General features: G+C 41.2%; 3 protein-coding genes across 3 annotated transcripts; 1 reads left to right on the top strand and 2 right to left on the bottom strand.

The window, feature by feature from the left end:
- The first annotated feature begins 1,674 nt into the window (after nucleotides 1–1,674).
- LOC144051847 (extracellular calcium-sensing receptor-like) lies at nucleotides 1,675–8,305 on the top strand. Its single transcript, XM_077565351.1, has 11 exons — nucleotides 1,675–1,795; nucleotides 1,925–2,130; nucleotides 2,234–2,316; nucleotides 3,444–3,623; nucleotides 3,705–3,893; nucleotides 3,969–4,442; nucleotides 5,575–5,784; nucleotides 5,847–5,970; nucleotides 6,041–6,234; nucleotides 7,240–7,521; nucleotides 7,883–8,305. The coding sequence occupies exons 2-11, from the start codon at nucleotides 1,959–1,961 to the stop codon at nucleotides 8,303–8,305; spliced, it is 2,331 nt and encodes a 776-aa protein (XP_077421477.1). The 5' UTR covers nucleotides 1,675–1,795; nucleotides 1,925–1,958.
- Nucleotides 8,306–10,330: 2,025 nt separating this feature from the next.
- Nucleotides 10,331–14,114, bottom strand: LOC144051722 (extracellular calcium-sensing receptor-like). The gene is given in 6 exon segments (XM_077565091.1): nucleotides 10,331–11,241; nucleotides 11,306–11,429; nucleotides 12,265–12,486; nucleotides 12,716–13,537; nucleotides 13,620–13,905; nucleotides 13,975–14,114. Coding segments are annotated over 6 exon segments (2,484 nt in total). The 5' UTR covers nucleotides 14,094–14,114.
- Nucleotides 14,115–15,104: 990 nt separating this feature from the next.
- On the bottom strand, nucleotides 15,105–18,376 carry LOC144051721 (extracellular calcium-sensing receptor-like). Its single transcript, XM_077565090.1, has 6 exons — nucleotides 18,174–18,376; nucleotides 17,836–18,103; nucleotides 16,624–17,427; nucleotides 16,309–16,539; nucleotides 16,099–16,222; nucleotides 15,105–16,015 (listed from the first exon to the last, which is right to left on the bottom strand). The coding sequence occupies exons 1-6, from the start codon at nucleotides 18,374–18,376 to the stop codon at nucleotides 15,105–15,107; spliced, it is 2,541 nt and encodes an 846-aa protein (XP_077421216.1).
- Nucleotides 18,377–18,463: the final 87 nt, after the last annotated feature.

Here is an 18,463-nt window from a genome sequence, read left to right as displayed (position 1 = left end):
TAGTTCAAATTAATTGTTTTACGTCCATAGCTGTCAATGGCAGTGAATGAGTTAAAAAGAAACCAAAAACAAACAAAAACAGTGGGCTAGGTGTCCACCGCACGTCACAATAGTCGTACCTCCCCGGTTTCAAAACCAGTCACAGTCACAGCCACAAAAAAAAAAAAAAAAAACGAAAAGGCGTTTCACATGCCCACAAAAACAAAGACGCCACCCGATGGCGCGGTGCCACACTGCGGCTTGTTACAAAGTTCAAAATGGGGGACACTGAGGCATTCTCATTTAGACCACCTGTGAAACATCCCCCTCAGTATGTCGTCAGTCTGCCGGCCCCATACTATCTAAAACAGATGCCCAAGTCACCTCATACTCCCTCAGCAGCTCTAAAGTCCAACCTGGATCAGATAACCTTGTCCTTTTTGACCACTACCTGAAGCTGGCAAGCATTTAAGGTCTGAAGATGAGGGTGGGATCGTAGTTTGACTGCTAAATTGAGAGCTGAGCCATCCACGGCCTTGAGTTTAGTCAATGCAATTGAGATGACCCTTGGCAGTATTCCAGTTTAGCCCAAGAGCAAGACATTGCTTCCAACTCTTGAGGTGTTGGGTAGTTTTCCAGAACCTCTACTAGGCTCCCTGCTAATAATGTTTTAAAGTGATTTTTTTTTTTTTTAACCCTGGAGAACCCAATAACCCTTTTTTTTGGGGGGAAAATTATGAAATATACATTAAACAACCGCTATAAGTTCACTGAACACCAAAATATATGTTTTTTCAATTTTAACCCTTTTTTTTTTAACTAGCTCAGAGTTGCTAATTTATCAAAATATATATATAAAACATACTCCTAGGAATTCTGCAACATGATATGAAATAGATTAACAAAAAAAAACACAATTTTATCATCTGATGGTTTGCTGAGAAGATGGTTTTGTTTGGATTGATTTCCAGCTCAACAAAACAGCATGTTGCCAGCCATCTTGTCACCACCACTCTGGCTCATGTAAGTGCAATATTCATCCACTAGATGGCCCCATGTAGGGGTCAGAAGTGGCACGCTGGACTTTTGAAGTTAAATTTGTAAAAAAAAAAAAAAAAAAAAGATCTTTGTTATTTGAGTAGCAGAATTTATAGGGGCCAAATTTGACCCTGTGGGTTCTCCAGGGTTAATTTATCCATCATTGAGGCTGCACATCACTTTTGGAGTTTCACATGTGATCCGGGGCTTGACTTCGGTCTTGTTGCTTTACATAAAAAAATAAAAAATAAAAAAACACAGCTGCCTGCCTTTAATGACTGTTTTTGCCTTGTGTTTGGGAGAAGGGAGTTTGTTTGGGCGTCGTTACGCCCTGGGCAGTGTGTGACACTTAGAAATAGAGGCACAGCCAGAGAGAGAGCAGGAGGCGGCCACTGAGGCAAAGTACTCCTCAGGTGTAGGTTGTATTATACTTCATGTCAATTATGATCAAAATAACAGTTGTTCTGATGGTAATGTCTCATGTGTGTTTTTCGGATTCACAGTTATCCATGTCTCGGCTGTCCTGGTTCTCCACTCGCCGGTGGCCTTCATTAGCCCCGCTGGTGATCCTGGTCGGGCTGCTGAGCGGGCAGCCGGGCCTCATGGTGGGTCCGCAGGCCGCCCACACGCTGACTTGCCCTCGGTGGGGAGCGCCCGCTAGCAGGGGGCTTTTCCAGGATGGCGATGTCATCATTGGCGGACTCTTTCATATCCACTACAAGCCTCCTGCCTTAGATCACGACTTTGCTGGTGAACCAGACTACAAAGAATGCACTGGGTAGAACTCTGACATTCACTTTTTATTGTTTATTCTGCATTTTTGGGAGGGATTAGTTCTAATATGTTGAGTGATTCTGTCTTTACTATGCACACTCAACTCATCCAGTATTTTCTCCCTCAACCTCAGTTTAGAGCAACTCCCGTTACAGTACATTTACGCCATGATATTTGCCGTGGAGGAGATCAACCGGAGTCCTCGCCTGTTGCCGGGCGTGACTTTGGGCTACCACATCCGCGACAGCTGCGCCCTGCACCCTTGGGCCACGCAGGCGGCCCTCTCGCTGGTCGGCGGAGACGTCAGCGCCTGCAACCCTGCAACGACGCCACAAAACGGTTCTGAAAAAGGCGATGGGAAAGGTACTAGAAATAGCGTCGATAAAACAACACAATGTTTTATCGAAGAACATTTTTTATAGTGTGCAAAATGTCCTATTAGGTGTTCCGCTGATCATTGGTGGGGCTTCATCCATAACGGCCATGATACTTTCCAGAGTGTTGGGGCCACTTTCTGTGCCTTTAGTAAGTTGATTAGATGACTTTTTTTAGATGAGCTTTATGTAGACAATAATGCTTTGTTTTGATTGGCACAGTCAGTGAGAATTTAATTTAGCAATATATAATATTATTAGGGTTATAGTTTTAGTGTGTGTGTAGTAGTGTACCAATATTGTATTTTGGTTATATGAGATTGTGCCGTATCATATTTGGAGCTGTTATTACGCAATACTCAAATGAGTTATTCAGTCAAATGAGAAGAGCAATGTACGTAAATACAAAATATATAATATACACTGTAAAAAACACCCACAAATTGTATTGGAACAATATTAAAATAAAAAGGATTTACATTTAAGGCAGCAAAACCTGCACGCTGTTTGCTACAATACAATTTGCTGAGTTGATTTTGCTGATATTTTTAAGTTGGCGGACAATACAAGGAGCAATTAGTTCTGCAAATAGTTTTTTCTTTATTGTGAAATACGGGAAAGCCAGTTTTCATAATAGCAAAACATAAAAATATTTTGTTAAATTGACCAACGTAAATTTGTTTTTGAAGGTTGTTGCCTTGAACTTTTGAGTTCACCCAGCTTTTTACAACAAAATAACCACAAAATTAAAATATAAACATATTAAAAAATTTTGAAAATGAAAAATAAACAATTAAAATAAAGAAATAAAATATGATACAAATTAAAAATACATATACAATTAAAAATATATAAATAATCAAATATCTAAAAATTATTTGGACACCTTTTTAAAATAAAAAAAAAAACCCTAAGTCATTTTTCAGATTTTCCAGGAAACACAAATTTTTTTAACCATTTGCATCATGAGGATACAATTTACCCCCCACAAAAAAAGCCAAAAAATAAAAACAAGACTCAGGCAATTATTTAAAGAGGGTGATGGTTTTTAAACTAAAAACTAAATACATTTAAATATTTGGTCAATATGAGTTATGAAATAGGTCAAGACCTAAGATGTTAAATTATTATTATTATTATTATTATATAACATTTTAATTATTTACATGCATGAGAAGAGTGATGTATGACTGTTTTGTGCAGGGGATCCTAAAATGTGTGTGTGTTTTTTTAATGTGGAAATGACATGTAATCATGAATGTACATTTTCCTCATTAGATGAGCTACCAGTCGAGCTGCCCTTGTTTGAGTGACAGGCGTCAGTTTCCCAACTTCTTCAGAACCATCCCCAGCGACATCTACCAAGCGCGAGCCATTGCCAGGCTCGCCATATACTTCAAGTGGACCTGGATCGGCGCCGTGGTTGCAAACAATGACTATGGCCTGGTGGCTGTCAAGGTGAATTGACAATCCAATCTGAGAGCTGTATCACTACTTTTAGTCAATTCTTCTCATTATTGTCACATTATGGGCCAGTAGGTGTTCCAGGAGGAGACTCAAGCATCCGGGGTGTGTCTGGCCTTTGTGGAGACCCTTAATAGACAAAACATAGTGAACGATGCCAGGAGAGCTGCTCTCGCCATTAAGGCATCAAGCGCCAGAGTGATCCTGATCTTTTCGTGGTACACGGACGTCAGGGAGCTGTTTCTGCAACTGGCCGAATTGAATGTGAGATGAGATGCAAATAATGTCTCAATATAAGATCTTTGGTCGTCATGTGATCCTTATGAATGTCGACACCAGGTGACAGACCGGCAGTTTCTTGCCAGCGAGGCCTGGAGCACAAGCGGCAATCTTCTCCAGCACCCCGTCACCTCGCAAGTGGCGAGCGGAGTCCTGGGCACGGCCATTCGGAGCTCGATGATCGAGGGATTTGAAGATTACCTTCGAAGTTTGACCCCGTCTGGTCGCCCGGATGACGACATCTTGAGGGACTTCTGGGAGATGCAATTTGCATGCAGGCCTCGGCTTTCCAATGGCACAAACTCGTCAGACCGCAGGGCTTCCCTGCCCGTGTGCCGAGGGGACGAATCTCTGGAGGGGGTGAACAATCTCTTCACCGACACCTCGCAGCTCCGACAGGCCTACAACGTCTACCTGGCTGTTTACGCAGCAGCTCACGCCCTTCACGACCGCCTCGCTTGCCCCAACACACAGGCTGTCTCCCGGGACGGCAGCTCCACCTGCTCCTCCCACAGAAATGTCAAACCTGCTGAGGTTTGTTATTAGATGGATTTGGCTTTACACGGATGTGGTTAAACATCTTAGGCTAGAGGTGTCGAACTCAGAAGGCTGACTGATATTGTGGCAAACCAAGAGAGCGTATGCAATTCTGTTTATAATAGGATTATCCTTTATTTGCAGATTTTATTTTATATGATTACATTTATTAAAAATTGAAATATGGATAAAAAATGCTCCAAAAAAATAAACATTTAAAAGACTACAATATTTAATTATATATATTTTTTCCTTAGAATAAAAACAACCAAAAAATACAAAAAGAAATCCAAAAAAGACAGACACAATAAAATAATACAATGCTAAAAAAAAGAATAAACTGATACTGAAAAATAATGTAATAATAAAAAATAAATAATAAAATATGAAATAATAATGAAACAGTACCCAAATAAAAATATGAAACAAAAAAATACTTTGCAAAAATATTTGCAGTTTTTATTCATTATGACTAAATTTATTCAAAATTGAAAAATCCTCCATAAAATAAACAATTAAAAGACTACAATATATATATATTTTTTATCATAAAATACAAATATTTTTTCTTGGAATAAAAACAATGAAAAACAACCAAAAATACAAAAACAAATCCCAAAAAGATAAATACAATAAAATAAGAATAAACATAATAAATAAATAAGAAATAAGAATATGAAACAAAAAAATACATTAAAAAATACCCACAATAAAATAATACAGTGCTAAAATAATGATAATAATAATAACTGTTACTAAAAAACAATGTAATAATGAAGAAATTAATAATAAAATATGAAATAATATTGAAACAGTACTGAATAAAAAATAAAAATATGAAACAAAAAATTACATTGCAAAAATATTGGCAGTTTTTATTTATTATGATAAAATTTATCATAAATTGAAACTTAAATAAAAAAATAGAAAAATGCTCCAGTAATTAAACAATTAAAAATACTACAATATTTAATTATAAAATACAAATCTTTTTTCCTAGAATAAAAACAATTAAAAACAACCACAAATTCAAAAATAAATCCAAAAAAGACAAATATAATAACATAAGAATAAACATAAATAAGAAATAAGATTATGAAGGGAAAAAAAATGTACATCTTCTTTTCAGCTGCTGCAGCACCTCAATATCGTCAACTTCACCACGCCACAGGGGGAGCAGCTTTATTTTCAAGGCGCCGACATCCCCGCCAAGTATGACCTGGTCAACTGGCAGAAGAGCCGCGACGGCTCCCTGAAACTGGTTCTGATCGGCCGAGTGGACGGCTACGAAATCCGCATGAACGACACGGCCGTGCAGTGGCGCTCAGGATCCAGTCAGGTGATTAAATAAAGTCCATTTCTGAAAATGTTACACACATTACACGTGCATATCGTTTTTAGGTGCCCGCGTCAGTCTGCAGTGAGAGTTGCCCTCCTGGGACCAGGGTGGCCACCAGGAAAGGAGAACCTGTGTGTTGCTTTGATTGCATCCGGTGTGCCGAAGGAGAGATAAGCAACACGACTGGTGAGGGAACACACATAGGTCACATGCTGTCTTACTGTACGTCCTGATCCCTTCGCTTGATATATTTCAGATTCTCCCAATTGTGACCGCTGTCCACTTGAGTTCTGGCCCAACACGGAGCATACGGTCTGCGTCCTCCGCCAGCTGGACTTCCTGGCCTTCAACGAGACCTTAGGCATCACCCTCACTGCGGTAGCCGTCTCCGGCACGATGGTGACCACCGCTGTTTTTGTTGTCTTTGTCTACTACAGACACACACCTATGGTAAGACGTCCACAGAATGACATGTGAGCTCAAGTTTCACAAACTTTTTCACAATAACACATTTGAACCGATGACCCTTCGTTTTTTCTAATTATGTGGTTTTGAAAGTGAAATCAAACAAAAAAGGTAAGAATGTATTAAACCATCTCTCATAAACAGACCATCCAGCATTTAGAAGAGCTTTAATACGGACTCTTATCAATTAAGTGAGCTTTTGTTATTTGATCCTTTTTGATAGGATTGAGGAATTTCAAAACAAGTTATCTGAGTTGGGAAACTGGGTTGAAAATTATGTTAAAATTAGGGGTGTCAAAATTAAAACTCCTTTAACAGCACTTTTTTTTTTTTTGCGCGCAATTAATGATATTTGGAAAGCCTGTACTGGAAGAATTCCAGTTGCAACGCAGCAGACACGTCCACGTCAAAATTTAGCAGTGATACATTTAATAATAATGCATATATTTGTGAAGACTGGGTTCAAGTTGTACTTTACAATTTAAAAAATGTACAGAATTTCACAAGTTACTGCATGTTAAAGATGAGCTGCATGCATTGAACTATCACCAACGTCTTACAAATGCAATTATGCCATCTGGTGGCAGAAAAGTGACTTTGACACAAATACATTTTTTACAGTACAGTACATATTTTTAAGTTTAAGTCAATTTTATGAATTATTATGACATTACTGTATCAATGACTGAAAGATGCAGCCATATTTCTATAACGTTCCCCACCTTTTATGTTGAGTGTGAAACTTAGAAAAAATATTTTATTGTACATTTTATTGTACACTTAACAGGTATCAAATTTGCGATTAATTACGATTTAATCGCCTGACACCCCAATCGTTAATATTCATTTCATATGAGCTAACAAAGTTGTACATATTTTTATTTTGTATTATTTATTATGACAATAACTTATAATTAAAATAGACCAATTGCAAACATGTACTAGTAGCAACAATGCAGATATGACATCATGGCTCTTTCCCCCTTTCAGGTCCGAGCCAACAATTCCGAACTGAGCTTCCTGCTCCTCTTGTCTCTCAAACTCTGCTTCCTGTGCTCGCTGCTGTTCATCGGCCGTCCGTCCGCGTGGTCTTGTCGCTTCCAGCAGGCCGCCTTCGGCGTCAGTTTTGTGCTCTCCGTGTCCTGCCTGCAAGTGAAAACCATCGTGGTCCTGGCGGCCTTCCGCTCGGCTCGGCCTGGCGCTGAAGCCTTGATGAAATGGTTCGGTCCGGGCCAACAGAGGGGAAGTGTCTGCGTGTTCACCTTCGTACAGGTCAGTTTGTAAGTGGAGACTTGTTATAACCTCTTTTATATATATATATATATATATATATATATATATATATATATATATATATGTATATATTTACAATACGTTGGCCAAACCTAAAATGAGTATAGTGTATAATTAGATTAGAGAGAGATTATTTATCCAATGTCTCAAACCTCTTCAATCCTGCTTTTTATGTCTACAGAAAGCAATGACTATGTGTGATTTGTTTACTGTGGACAAAGCGTGTTTAAATACCTTAACAAATCAATTCTATAAAATAAAAAAACTTATATTGCAGAGTTTAGGTTCATCATAACTATGAGTACAATATTAAGCGATTGCGCCATTTCTTTCCAATCAGATCATCATCTGTATAATTTGGCTGTCCCTCAGCCCCCCTGAGCCTAAACCGGACTTTGATACCCCGGGGTTAAAGGTCACCCTTAAGTGTGACATGGCCTCAGTGGTGGGCTTCTTTCTGGTTCTGGGCTACATCGGCCTGCTGGCCTGCACCTGCCTCCTGCTGGCCTTCCTCGCTCGGAAACTGCCCGACAACTTCAACGAGGCCAAGTTAATCACCTTCAGCATGCTCATCTTCTGCGCCGTGTGGGTGGCCTTCGTGCCCGCCTACGTCAGCTCACCCGGGAAGTACACCGTCGCCGTGGAGATCTTTGCCATCCTGGCCTCCAGCTATGGCTTGCTCTTTTGTATTTTTGCTCCGAAGTGTTTTATCATTCTCGTGAGGCCAGAGAGGAACACCAAAAAACACATGATGGCCAGGTAGCAAATTAATCTTTTTTTATTTATTTTTTATTCACTATGTATAAAATATATTGTATGGTTCTTTCTTTCAGATGTGTAGTAATGGACAATATTTTATAATGTTGAACGATGTCTGATACGTTTGTACTATTTTCCTTATAGATTAATACAGCGGTTTTCTTTTTTTGAGGGTGGGGGGGATTTCTTACCACCACTGTGTCTGCAAAGTTAAGTGGCTTTACTATTGTAATACAAGCAAAGGTACTGTAAGCCTATTAAATGTAAAGGGGGTACACTCTTTTCACTGTATACTCATACAAAACCACAATAAATTCCCATGGATAACCAATTTTATTGTGTTGTGTATTTATTTTATTTTTTCTATTATTATTTTTTACAATTGTTATACTATTCATTATGCCCCGCGGCTCTGGAATGCCCTTCCAGAGACCCTGAGGGCTCCACAGACTGTGGAAGTTTTTTTTTAAAAAATGGCCTCAAGAGCTTACTTTTTAAAAAGGTCTTTTCATTTTTATTTATTTTTTGCTAGATTTTATGGTTTATATGTGGAGTTTTTTCATCAGATTCGTGTTGAGCACCTCCTATCAGGATATAGAACATGGGCTGGGTTAATGCCATAGTGATTCCCAACCACTTATCCAATTTCAATTTAGAGGTCTGAAAATGATTATTTAACCACAGTGTTTGTGACATTTTTGTGTGCCTGCCATAGTATTAACTGGGGTCAAGTCACGTGGGCAGCAGCCTAAGCAGGCAAGCCTTTTTCCCGTAAGGATCCCAAGGTGTAAAAAATAAATAAATAAAAAATGAAATAAAATAAAAGGATCCCAGGGTGTTCCCAGGCTAGCCAGAATGTCCGAGGTCCTGACCTACAATATTTACAAGCTATTAAAAACAAAATTTTCCATATGGCCCATATAATAATTTAATGTTCCTTTAACACCACTGATTGTTTTAACGCTCGATTAATGTCCGCCCCTTGCACTGTGTCATCATGTCCAACATTAAACACTTATGCCATCTACTGGCAGAAAAATGACCAACACAAATCCAATGTTTCACACTTTTTTTTTTTAAAGTATAGTACATCTTTTTAACTTTAACTTCAAATAACTTGATGAATTACAGTACTATGAAATTACTGTATAAATGAACTAAAGGATGCCACCATATTAGCATTAGGGTAACATATTTTTCTACTTTTATGTTAACAAGAGTATGAAAAACTGTGAGGAAAAAAAACATTTTATTGTACATTTAGAACAGACACAAAATGTGTGATTAATTTGCAATTAATCATGAGTTAATTATTGAAGTAATCAGATTAATTACAATTTAAAAATGTAATCGACTGACAACCCTATTATTTACCTTAGCTAAATATGTTCACCAAAATATTAGAAACTCCTCTCAGTGTCAGGAAGTGTTCTTAATGCAAACCAAGTCAGCAATCAATCAAAATGGAAATGTACCTTTGCAAATTTAGAATGTTCAATTCAGCACTTGTGTTGTATCCCATTAGCTAGTGTACCTACAATATACAGTATGCAGTATACTCTATACGCGTTTATTTAAGGGTTTGGTTTGGGTCAGATTTAGCCTAATCCGAACCCTTATTGACAGGGTTGGGGAATCCAGGTGCAGAAAGTAAAGTAAAAAAAAAACTTCCATAAATTTGCTTTCGCCACAGGTGTTTCTACTCAACTGGTAATTAAACAAGCTCGTCTCCACCTGTTGAGTACAAGCACCTGCGGCTAAAACCAAACTGTTTTGAGGGTTTTTACTTGACTGTTTTTTACAACCCTGCTTATTGATTTCAGCTTGTTGAGTCAGTCTGAAACAATGCGTGCTATCAAAGGAACATCAGTCAACAGAAAATCAGACAACATTTTACAAAATGTTTTTTTTTAAGCCTATAAGTGGTCATTAGGTTATGCTGTTCACATTTTCACTTGAACCACAACACATTCGTGCATCTTTATTGTCATTTTGCGTACATGTAAAAAGTTACTACATTACACTCATCTCAAGGACCGGCATTAAACATTTTGCCCATGACGTGCTTTTTGGTATTCTTTTCTGGCTTTATTAGTATAATGTAACATTTAGGTGCAAAAATGCTGACCAGTAAACCAAAAGCTGAAGACAAAATAGCAAATATCTCCACAGCAACAGTAAACTTGCCGGGAGAGCTGACGTACGCCGGGATGAAGGTGATCCAGACCGCGCAAAATATCAACATGCTAAATGAGATCAATTTGGCCTCGTTAAAGTTATCCGGCAGCTTTCTCGCTAGAAATGCCAAAACTAAACATACAATTGCAAGAAATCCGATGTAACCCAGCACCGCATAGAACGCAGCTTCAGAGCCAGTGTTGCATTCTAAAATGATCTTATTGCTGTATCTGAAAACCGTAGCTGGGAAGGGCGGGTTTAATTTCAGCCAAAGTACACATATTAGGATTTGGACCAGAGTGCACGAGCAAACTATAACCCGCTGCTGCGTCGGCCCGAACTTTCCCGCCACTTTGCTGCCGGGAAATGATGCCTTGAAAGCCGTCACCACCACAATCGTCTTGCTCAAGACGCAGGAGATGCAGAGCGCGAACGTCAATCCGAAGGCCGTGTGGCGCAACATGCACACCCACGCCGTGGGCCTGCCGATGAACGTGAGGGGGCAAAGGAAGCACAAAAAGAGAGAAAACAGCAAGAAGATGCTCAGCTCGGAGTTGCTGGCCTTGACCACCGGGCTACGCCTGAAGCGGATGAAGATGAGCATGGCGGCCAGCGACAGCGACGCCCCCAGCAGCGACACGACGCTCAGAGCTACGCCCATCGGCTCGTCTTAGGTCAGGAACTCGATGGGTTTGGGAACGCACTCATCCCTCCTCTCGTTGGACCGGAACTCTCGTGGGCAGGGCGTGCAATCCGCTGCACCTGTCGGGTGGCGAAATTTAACTTTGCCGCATCTGAGATAGTGCTTCTTGGGTATGACACACACCTGTCGTGTTGGCTATGGTACCATCAGCGCACGGGATGCAGTCAAAACAGCAGATGGGTTCTCCCTTTATTTGAGCTTTCCTTGTCCCCGCCGGACATTCCACAGAGCACACTGCTAGTGGAACCTGGGGAATTGAAAAAGGTGCGCTTTAAATGCAGTTTTGTAATGACGTACAAATGCATCGAAATAGACTCAATGGTTTTCAATCTTAACGGCCCGGATGAGAACAACGCGTGAAAAAAGATGAGATCTTGGGGCTTTTACAAAAGCAGGGACTGGAGTAGTGTGAACCATAAAGCATTAATGACAACCGCTACAGATTCAAAATTCAAGAGTTTCTCCAATCCACATGGCCTGATTTAAAATAATTGTTTAATGTTGTCAGTTACAAGAAATTGCTTTGCGGCAAATGCGTTGTCTTGTGCCCGTCTAAAAACCAACAGTTCAAGAAGTTCAAAAAATATCCATCAGATCTGAAAAAAAAAAAACATAAGTATTTAAATTGATTAGTTAATTTATACTGTACATTTTTTTTATTCATGTTTTCATTAGCTATCATTACTTAATTTAACCTTACGCTTTGCTAAAGCTAATTTAGCTTTGCCCTTTGCTAAACACTGACAAGGGTATGGAAACTTGTTGTTTAATAGCATAAAAGATGATCCGATTCTAGCAAATTCCTGATTTATTTACGTATGTACATATTTATGTATTTATTGTTTTTGTATCAGCATAAGCGTGCTAAATAATTTTTTCTCCTTGTGCCTACTTATCAAAATTGGCATTGTATTTAACTTTTGTACATTTCATTCTGTACTTAGAAGATTTGAATTAGTTCTTCTGCTCAGATTTTTGTCTTTTTTTTTTAACACACACAATTCAGTTTTTTCTACTTAGGTACGTAGTGCGAGTGCAAAACCAGACCCTAAGCGTAAAAGAATAAAAACAGACCAACTCACCATTTTCCCCGTCCGCCACACTATCTCCTCCTCCTGGATTCTGAGCTCATAGTCCCCGTTATCAGCCAAGGCAAAGTGACCCAGTGTGACGTGTTTCACCTTCCCGTCTCTCAGCTGCCAGTTGATGAGGTCATAAGAAGCCGGCGGGTCACCATTTTCATCGAAGAAGACATTATCGCCGAACTGATTCTTAAATTTTACCCTTTGGAGGTGATGGGTTACCTCGGGGGAGAAACAACAGACCTGAAATGAACTTTTTAAATAAGTCATGCATTTTACACTTGTGCAAAAAACCCCAGAGGTGATGCTGGAAGCCGGGTTTTTTTTTTGTTCAGCCATGGAAAAAGAGGACGTAGCAGAAGTAATCTGAAACCAGTAACTTTCTGCTCATTGGGTCACAATGGAGCAGTTTTTGTTCACAAATGGTAAAGAAAACGTTTTTCAGTCTCACCTGTTTTGGCTGAATGTCCGTCACGTTCATACACGGTCTTGCCGGTTTTTCACCAGCAGATTGACAGAAAAGCAGATGGTGCAGCGCGTGTGCGATGGCATAGACAGCCTTGTACACATTATAAGAGACTCGGAGCTGGGTGACATTGAAGAAAACATCCTGGGTTTTCATTAGCAATGTCTCATTGCCGGTGCATATTTCTTGCGAGGTGTCGGCTTGCTTCACTTGTAGAACAGCTTTGCAGCCTACCATGATCTCCCAGAATTCCCTCACAAATGCCGCGCTGGCGTCTGTGTAAGGGCTGATGCCCGTGAGGAACGGCTTCAACTTTGGAATCGCCATCTTGGGCACCACAAAGCCCAGAGCGCCGCCGAAAGCGCCGTATATTTCCGGGGTGGACGGTCGAGGGGCGGTTATCCAGGCCTCGCTGGCGATCCACTGTATCCCTGTGATGTTCTGTTTAACCACCTCTTTCATTAAAGGGTAAAAGTCACCTTCGGGTACAAAAGCAAGAATGACTTTAATGCTTGATTGTTTGATCATTTCCACAACAGTCTGGATCTTTTCCATAGAGTACGTCCGGAGTATTGTTCCGACGAATGCCACACAAACACCAAACTTTTGAACCTCTTCTTTAAAAGCGAGAACCCCGTGACGCCCGTAATCGTTGTCTGACTGTATGGCTCCGATCCACCGCCAGCCAAAGCGTTGGACCAGAGCCGCCAAAGCTTTTGCCTGGAAATGGTCGCTGGGAATTGTTCGAAAAAATGTAGGATACTTTGATCTGTCACTTAAACAGGCACATGTTGAGAAGTAACTCACCTACAAGACAGAAACAACCAAGAAAAGTTCAATTCAAGTTAGACACACAGTAAACAATGCAGTAAGACATTAAAACTCTCACAATTGGTACTTGGAATGGTCCAAGTGTCCCGGCGACAGCGAGAGACTGTGAAGATCCGGACTCAGCTATGAGTGCAGATATTGCGGGGAGACAAGATGAGCCGGGTTCGGTCTCTTCTGTTCCACCAGCAAGTGTTAGAGCAGCACGTAAAGTGTTAGTCGGAGATGCGCAGGAGTTGAGGATCCTGTACCCTAGCGATATATTTGGCAGGAGCGTCTTATCTTTGTTGATCTCTTCAATTGCAAATGCCATCACTTGAGTCCATCGAAAAGCTCGCAGGTCAAACCTAAAAAGAAAAAAAACTGCCATAAATCAGTGAATGGTCGATGGACCATTCAGAAGTTATTAAACTCACCCGGCACACTTGACACCAGGGGGGTTATACTGAAATGTCAAAGTGCTGCCTATCTCTTTGTTAAAAACCGGGAAAATGCCCCCAATCATTATGTCTCCTCTCAGTAAAAGACTGGGCATGTTGAACCTGCCCAACAGCTCGCAGCTACTCACGGTGTCGAAATGCAAAATCGACAGGAGAGAGGACAAGAGGATGGCTCTGCCCAGCATATTTGCTTTGCATTATTTAAGAGAGACGTGGCCTCTGCTCTTATATGATGCAAATGAACCTGTTCTCTTAATAAACAGTGGAAATGCCCATGGGGGCGGCCATCAGGTGTTATATTCATAATCAGTGTGTGCTCACAGAATACAAAGAACGACAATGGAGGATGGCTAAAGATAAGACGTTTGTTCATTTTTCATTACTCTTCATGAAAATAAGGATTAGAACTGATTATAGAAATTATGTGTCTTTGGGCGAAAGTTCAATATTGATGTAAAATTACTTGGGGGGGGGGGCAAAGGATAAGACTGATGATTGTATGATTTAGTGAGGTCCGCCTGATGTAGCCGTATTTATAACAGAAGCTTTCCTTTCTTTTCTTTGGTCCTTCCTCGGGTCTCCTGGCGGCCTCACGGCTCTGGCTGGGTTCTAGAGTGTTCGGTTTAGGTGAACTGTATGGGGTTTTTTAAATAGGTTTTAGGTGAACTAATGAATACACACTCACATGCACATACACATTCCAAAAAAAATAAAAAATAACAGAAGCTTATGGCAGCATTTGCTTTTCTTCAAACGAACAAGCTCTAAAACCCTAACCACTGATCATCAAATTATTAAAAAGAAAACAGTTTTTGGTTCATTTCATGTTTGTTAGAGGACTTGAGGTCATTTGTTGGGGGTTTGTGCTTGTGTGCAAAGCTTGCTAATTGGCGACGAAGGTCCATGTTTACAGAGTGCTTTATTACTTTTGGTGCAATTAATAACTTTAGAGACCTGGTCTGCGAAATCCTGAGATGTGTTGGCTTATTCATGAAGACATGGACCATGTCATCAGATCAAGATCATTTTGAAATGAAAACAGTACAAGTTAGAACGTCAACCTGCTTTTATTAATATACATTGACAGTATTTGAATGAAGGGACACTTAAAGTTGCCTTGATGGTATTCTTCCCATGAGATATTTTCTGGAGTTTTTCTCTGGCCTGAAGATGATAATGTAGCACTTTGGAAAAAATATGCAAACCAGCAATCCAAAACTGGAGGCCAGAATGGCAAAAATCTCCACGGCAACGGTGAACTTGCCAGGGGAACTGACATAGGCCGGGATGAAGGCGATCCACACTACACAGAATATCAGCATGCTGAAAGTGATCAGCTTGGCTTCGTTGAAACTGTCTGGCAGCTTCCTGGCCAGAAAAGCAAGAATAAAACACAAGAGAGCCAGAAGTCCGATGTAACCCAATACACCCCAGAACCCAATAGCTGAACCCAGTGCACATTCTAGGATTATCTTCTCCTTGTAGTAGTTTAGATTCATGGCAGGGGTTGGTGGATTTGTACACAGCCAAATGATACAGAACATAACCTGAACCAGAGTGAGAGCCAGAACACTCAACCTCTGCTGGACATGCCCAAACAGTTTAATATTTTTGCCAGGAAATGTGGTTCGAAAAGCCATGAGTACCACTACAGTTTTTCCCAGAACACAAGAGATGCAAAGCACAAAGGTGATGCCGAAAGCCGTGTGGCGCAGCATGCAGGACCACTCGGTCGGTTGTCCGATAAAGGTCAGAGAGCATAGGAAGCACAGTTTTAAGGAGATGAGCAGCAGGAAGCTCAGCTCAGAGTTGTTGGCTTTGACTATGGGAGTCTCTTTGTGGGTCAGAAATATGAGGAACGTCAGCAAAGCTAAAAACACACCAACACAGCTTAATGCGGTCAATAGCGCACCCATGATCTCTTTATGAGAAAGATACTCCGTGGGTTTTGGAAGGCAACGGTCTTTCTTAGCATTGGGCCAGAGTTCTGGTGGACAAGCCACACAGCCGGGAGAATCTGGAAACACACGGTGACACGTGTAATTGAATTATTGATGCTCGCTCCAATGCACAGAACAGACTGCAGTTTGAATCCCCCACCTGTCTGATTACTTATCGTTCCCTCGGGGCATTCAAAGCAGTCAAAGCAGCATACAGGCTTGTTCTTGTTGATGGCCTTGCGGGTCCCAGAAGGACACGGTTCCCTGCACACAGATCGTGGTACCTGGAAAGACAAAGCAAAGCCGGGGAAAAGGAGATAGTTATCCAGTAACATCCGTTTCAAAAAGACCATAAAGCTCAGCACTTTACCTCTGTGCTGTTTCCTCCCCAAACTATTTTGGCGTCTTCTTTCAGCTGAAGCTTTCTACCCTCTGGAAACGACGTGTCGTACCGTCCAATGTTCACAATCTCGGCCGAGCCGTCGTCTCTTATGTGCCAGTTGACCAAGTCGTACTGCGCCACGGAGTCGCCATTGTCATCGAAAAATACCTTGGCTCCATTCTGGGTTGTGAAATTCACGTAGTTGATGTGTTCCAACACCTAAGAAGAAATTTGAGCAAATAGGAAAAACCTATACAAATCATTTTCACATGCAAATACAGATACTGTATGTTTTATATTTACCATCTTTGGCTGGACCTGACTCTTGTTTACACAGGAATTTCCTGTGATTGGATTGGCGCCATTTTCACATTTCAGCAGTTCATGAAGTGCATACGCAACCAAATACACGGCTTTGTACACATTATTCTCAGCCCTGAAGTGGATCACATCCGTGTAGTCACTGGACACGGTCTTCAGGTCCTCACCACCAGTACACAGCGTTGAGGTGTTGGAGGGAGAGAAACTGCAGTCAAAGAACTTCTCCCAGAAAGCCTTAATTGTGCCACTCTGAGGCTCATCCGATGGTTTCAAGTCTAGTAGGAACTTTCCCAGCCCGGGAATCGACGCCTCTGGGAGTGCAAAGCCCATCGCCCCTTGTAGTATGTTCCTCCTCTCCACAGAAGCAAGGTCCGGTTGTGTGATCCATGCCTCGCTGCCGACCCAATGCTTTCCACTAATGTTGTAACCGGCCATTTTGGATAAAAAGGACTTGGTGTAAGATAAGGACATGAACAGCAGGACCACTTTGGATGACGATTCTCTCAACATCTTCACGATGGCATCATGTTTTTTTGTGGAGGTCTTTGAGTAAACGAGCCGATATTCAACACAAATGTGCTTTTTCATCGCTTCAACTATGAATTCAGCTGTGCCCTTATCGGCATACGAGGTTGCGGAATAAACGATCCCCACCCAGCGCCAGTTGAAATGCATCATGAGCTGCACCAGGCCCAGCACCTGAAAGCGGTCGCTCGGCACCGTTCGGAAGAAAGTTGGGTAGAGGTTCTTATCTGACAAACACGCACATGTTGAAAGATGGCTGACCTTCAAGTGAAATAAAGAAACACACCTTAAGTCCTCCATTTTCTAGACTTCTTAACTCTTTGACTGCCAAAAACGTTATATAACGTTATGACGTTAAAATCATATGGAGGAGTGCCAAAGACGTTAAAAGACGTTTTTTTAAAACAGAGGTGAAACTAACCATTTTCTATTGTTGATTACTGAAAAACGGAATAAGGTAGAAACAAACTTTTTTTTCTGATGAAAGATGAGAGTCCAATCTTTCATTTGGTAGTATGTGTGTTTCCATAGTCCAAACACATAATTTTCTGTGGACCTTGAAAGATCAGTCAAAAATGCTTAAATCGGCTGGCACCCACGGCATCCCTTTTTTGAAAACGTCTGGCAGTCAAAGAGTTAAGCTCTTCGGGGTCGCGAGAAGCACCTCACCTGCGGAATGGACAGCGGGCTGAGAAGGATGTTGATATCCTCACTGACTCCGGAGGACGAGTGGCCAAGGAGGGCTTGGATTCGACCACTGCACGCAGACTCCTCCTGGCTGACGGCTTCTATTGCTGCTCGTATAAGGTTCTCGCTCCCGCATCCGTTGTAGATCCGATAGCCCAAACTGACCCCTGGAAGGAGCTGCGCGTTCCTGTTGATCTCCTCCACCGTGAACATCACAGTGCGGGCAAACTTCAGCTCTCTGTCGTTCCATCTGTAAATTTTCAAGCATTTCAAGCGTTAAAAATGCGGATTTAAAATGTGCGCTTTACATTTTCACTCACTTGGTGCAGTATGAATGCGGGACCGCCTCGTAGTCATTATCGTTGAGTGTTCGAGTGTTTGACATTGAGAAAATCCCTCCTATCAGAAGATCGCCTTCCTTGGAGAACTCCAAGAAGCCTGTCTGCCCAATCAGTTTGCACGTTTGGTTCTCTGTCTTGGTGGTTGCCAGCAGGCTGATGAAGATGACAATGAACCGCCCCATTGTCAGCCAACCTCCTCTTCTCTGATGCAACACTGACCCTGGGTGCTGACCTTTTATAACCACGTCAACAACAAACTTGCCTTGTTC

Source organism: Vanacampus margaritifer, chromosome 5, assembly GCF_051991255.1.
Source record: "Vanacampus margaritifer isolate UIUO_Vmar chromosome 5, RoL_Vmar_1.0, whole genome shotgun sequence".
Classification (NCBI taxonomy): Eukaryota; Metazoa; Chordata; class Actinopteri; order Syngnathiformes; family Syngnathidae; genus Vanacampus; species Vanacampus margaritifer.
Note: the sequence above shows the minus strand (reverse complement) of the source record. Positions and strands in the feature narration are given on the sequence as shown.

Bases quoted from the DNA above. Each gene is read 5' to 3' on its own strand.
- LOC144051847 (XM_077565351.1), top strand. From the start codon at position 1,959: ATGATATTTGCCGTGGAGGAGATCAACCGGAGTCCTCGCCTGTTGCCG. The intron at 4,443-5,574 runs GTTTGTTATTAG...TCTTCTTTTCAG, and splicing joins GAAATGTCAAACCTGCTGAG to CTGCTGCAGCACCTCAATAT. The intron at 6,235-7,239 runs GTAAGACGTCCA...TCCCCCTTTCAG, and splicing joins ACTACAGACACACACCTATG to GTCCGAGCCAACAATTCCGA.
- LOC144051721 (XM_077565090.1), bottom strand. From the start codon at position 18,376: ATGGGGCGGTTCATTGTCATCTTCATCAGCCTGCTGGCAACCACCAAG. The intron at 17,428-17,835 runs GTGAGGTGCTTC...TTTCACTTGAAG, and splicing joins GCCCGCTGTCCATTCCGCAG to GTCAGCCATCTTTCAACATG. The intron at 16,016-16,098 runs GTGGGGGATTCA...GTGTGTTTCCAG, and splicing joins AACGATAAGTAATCAGACAG to ATTCTCCCGGCTGTGTGGCT.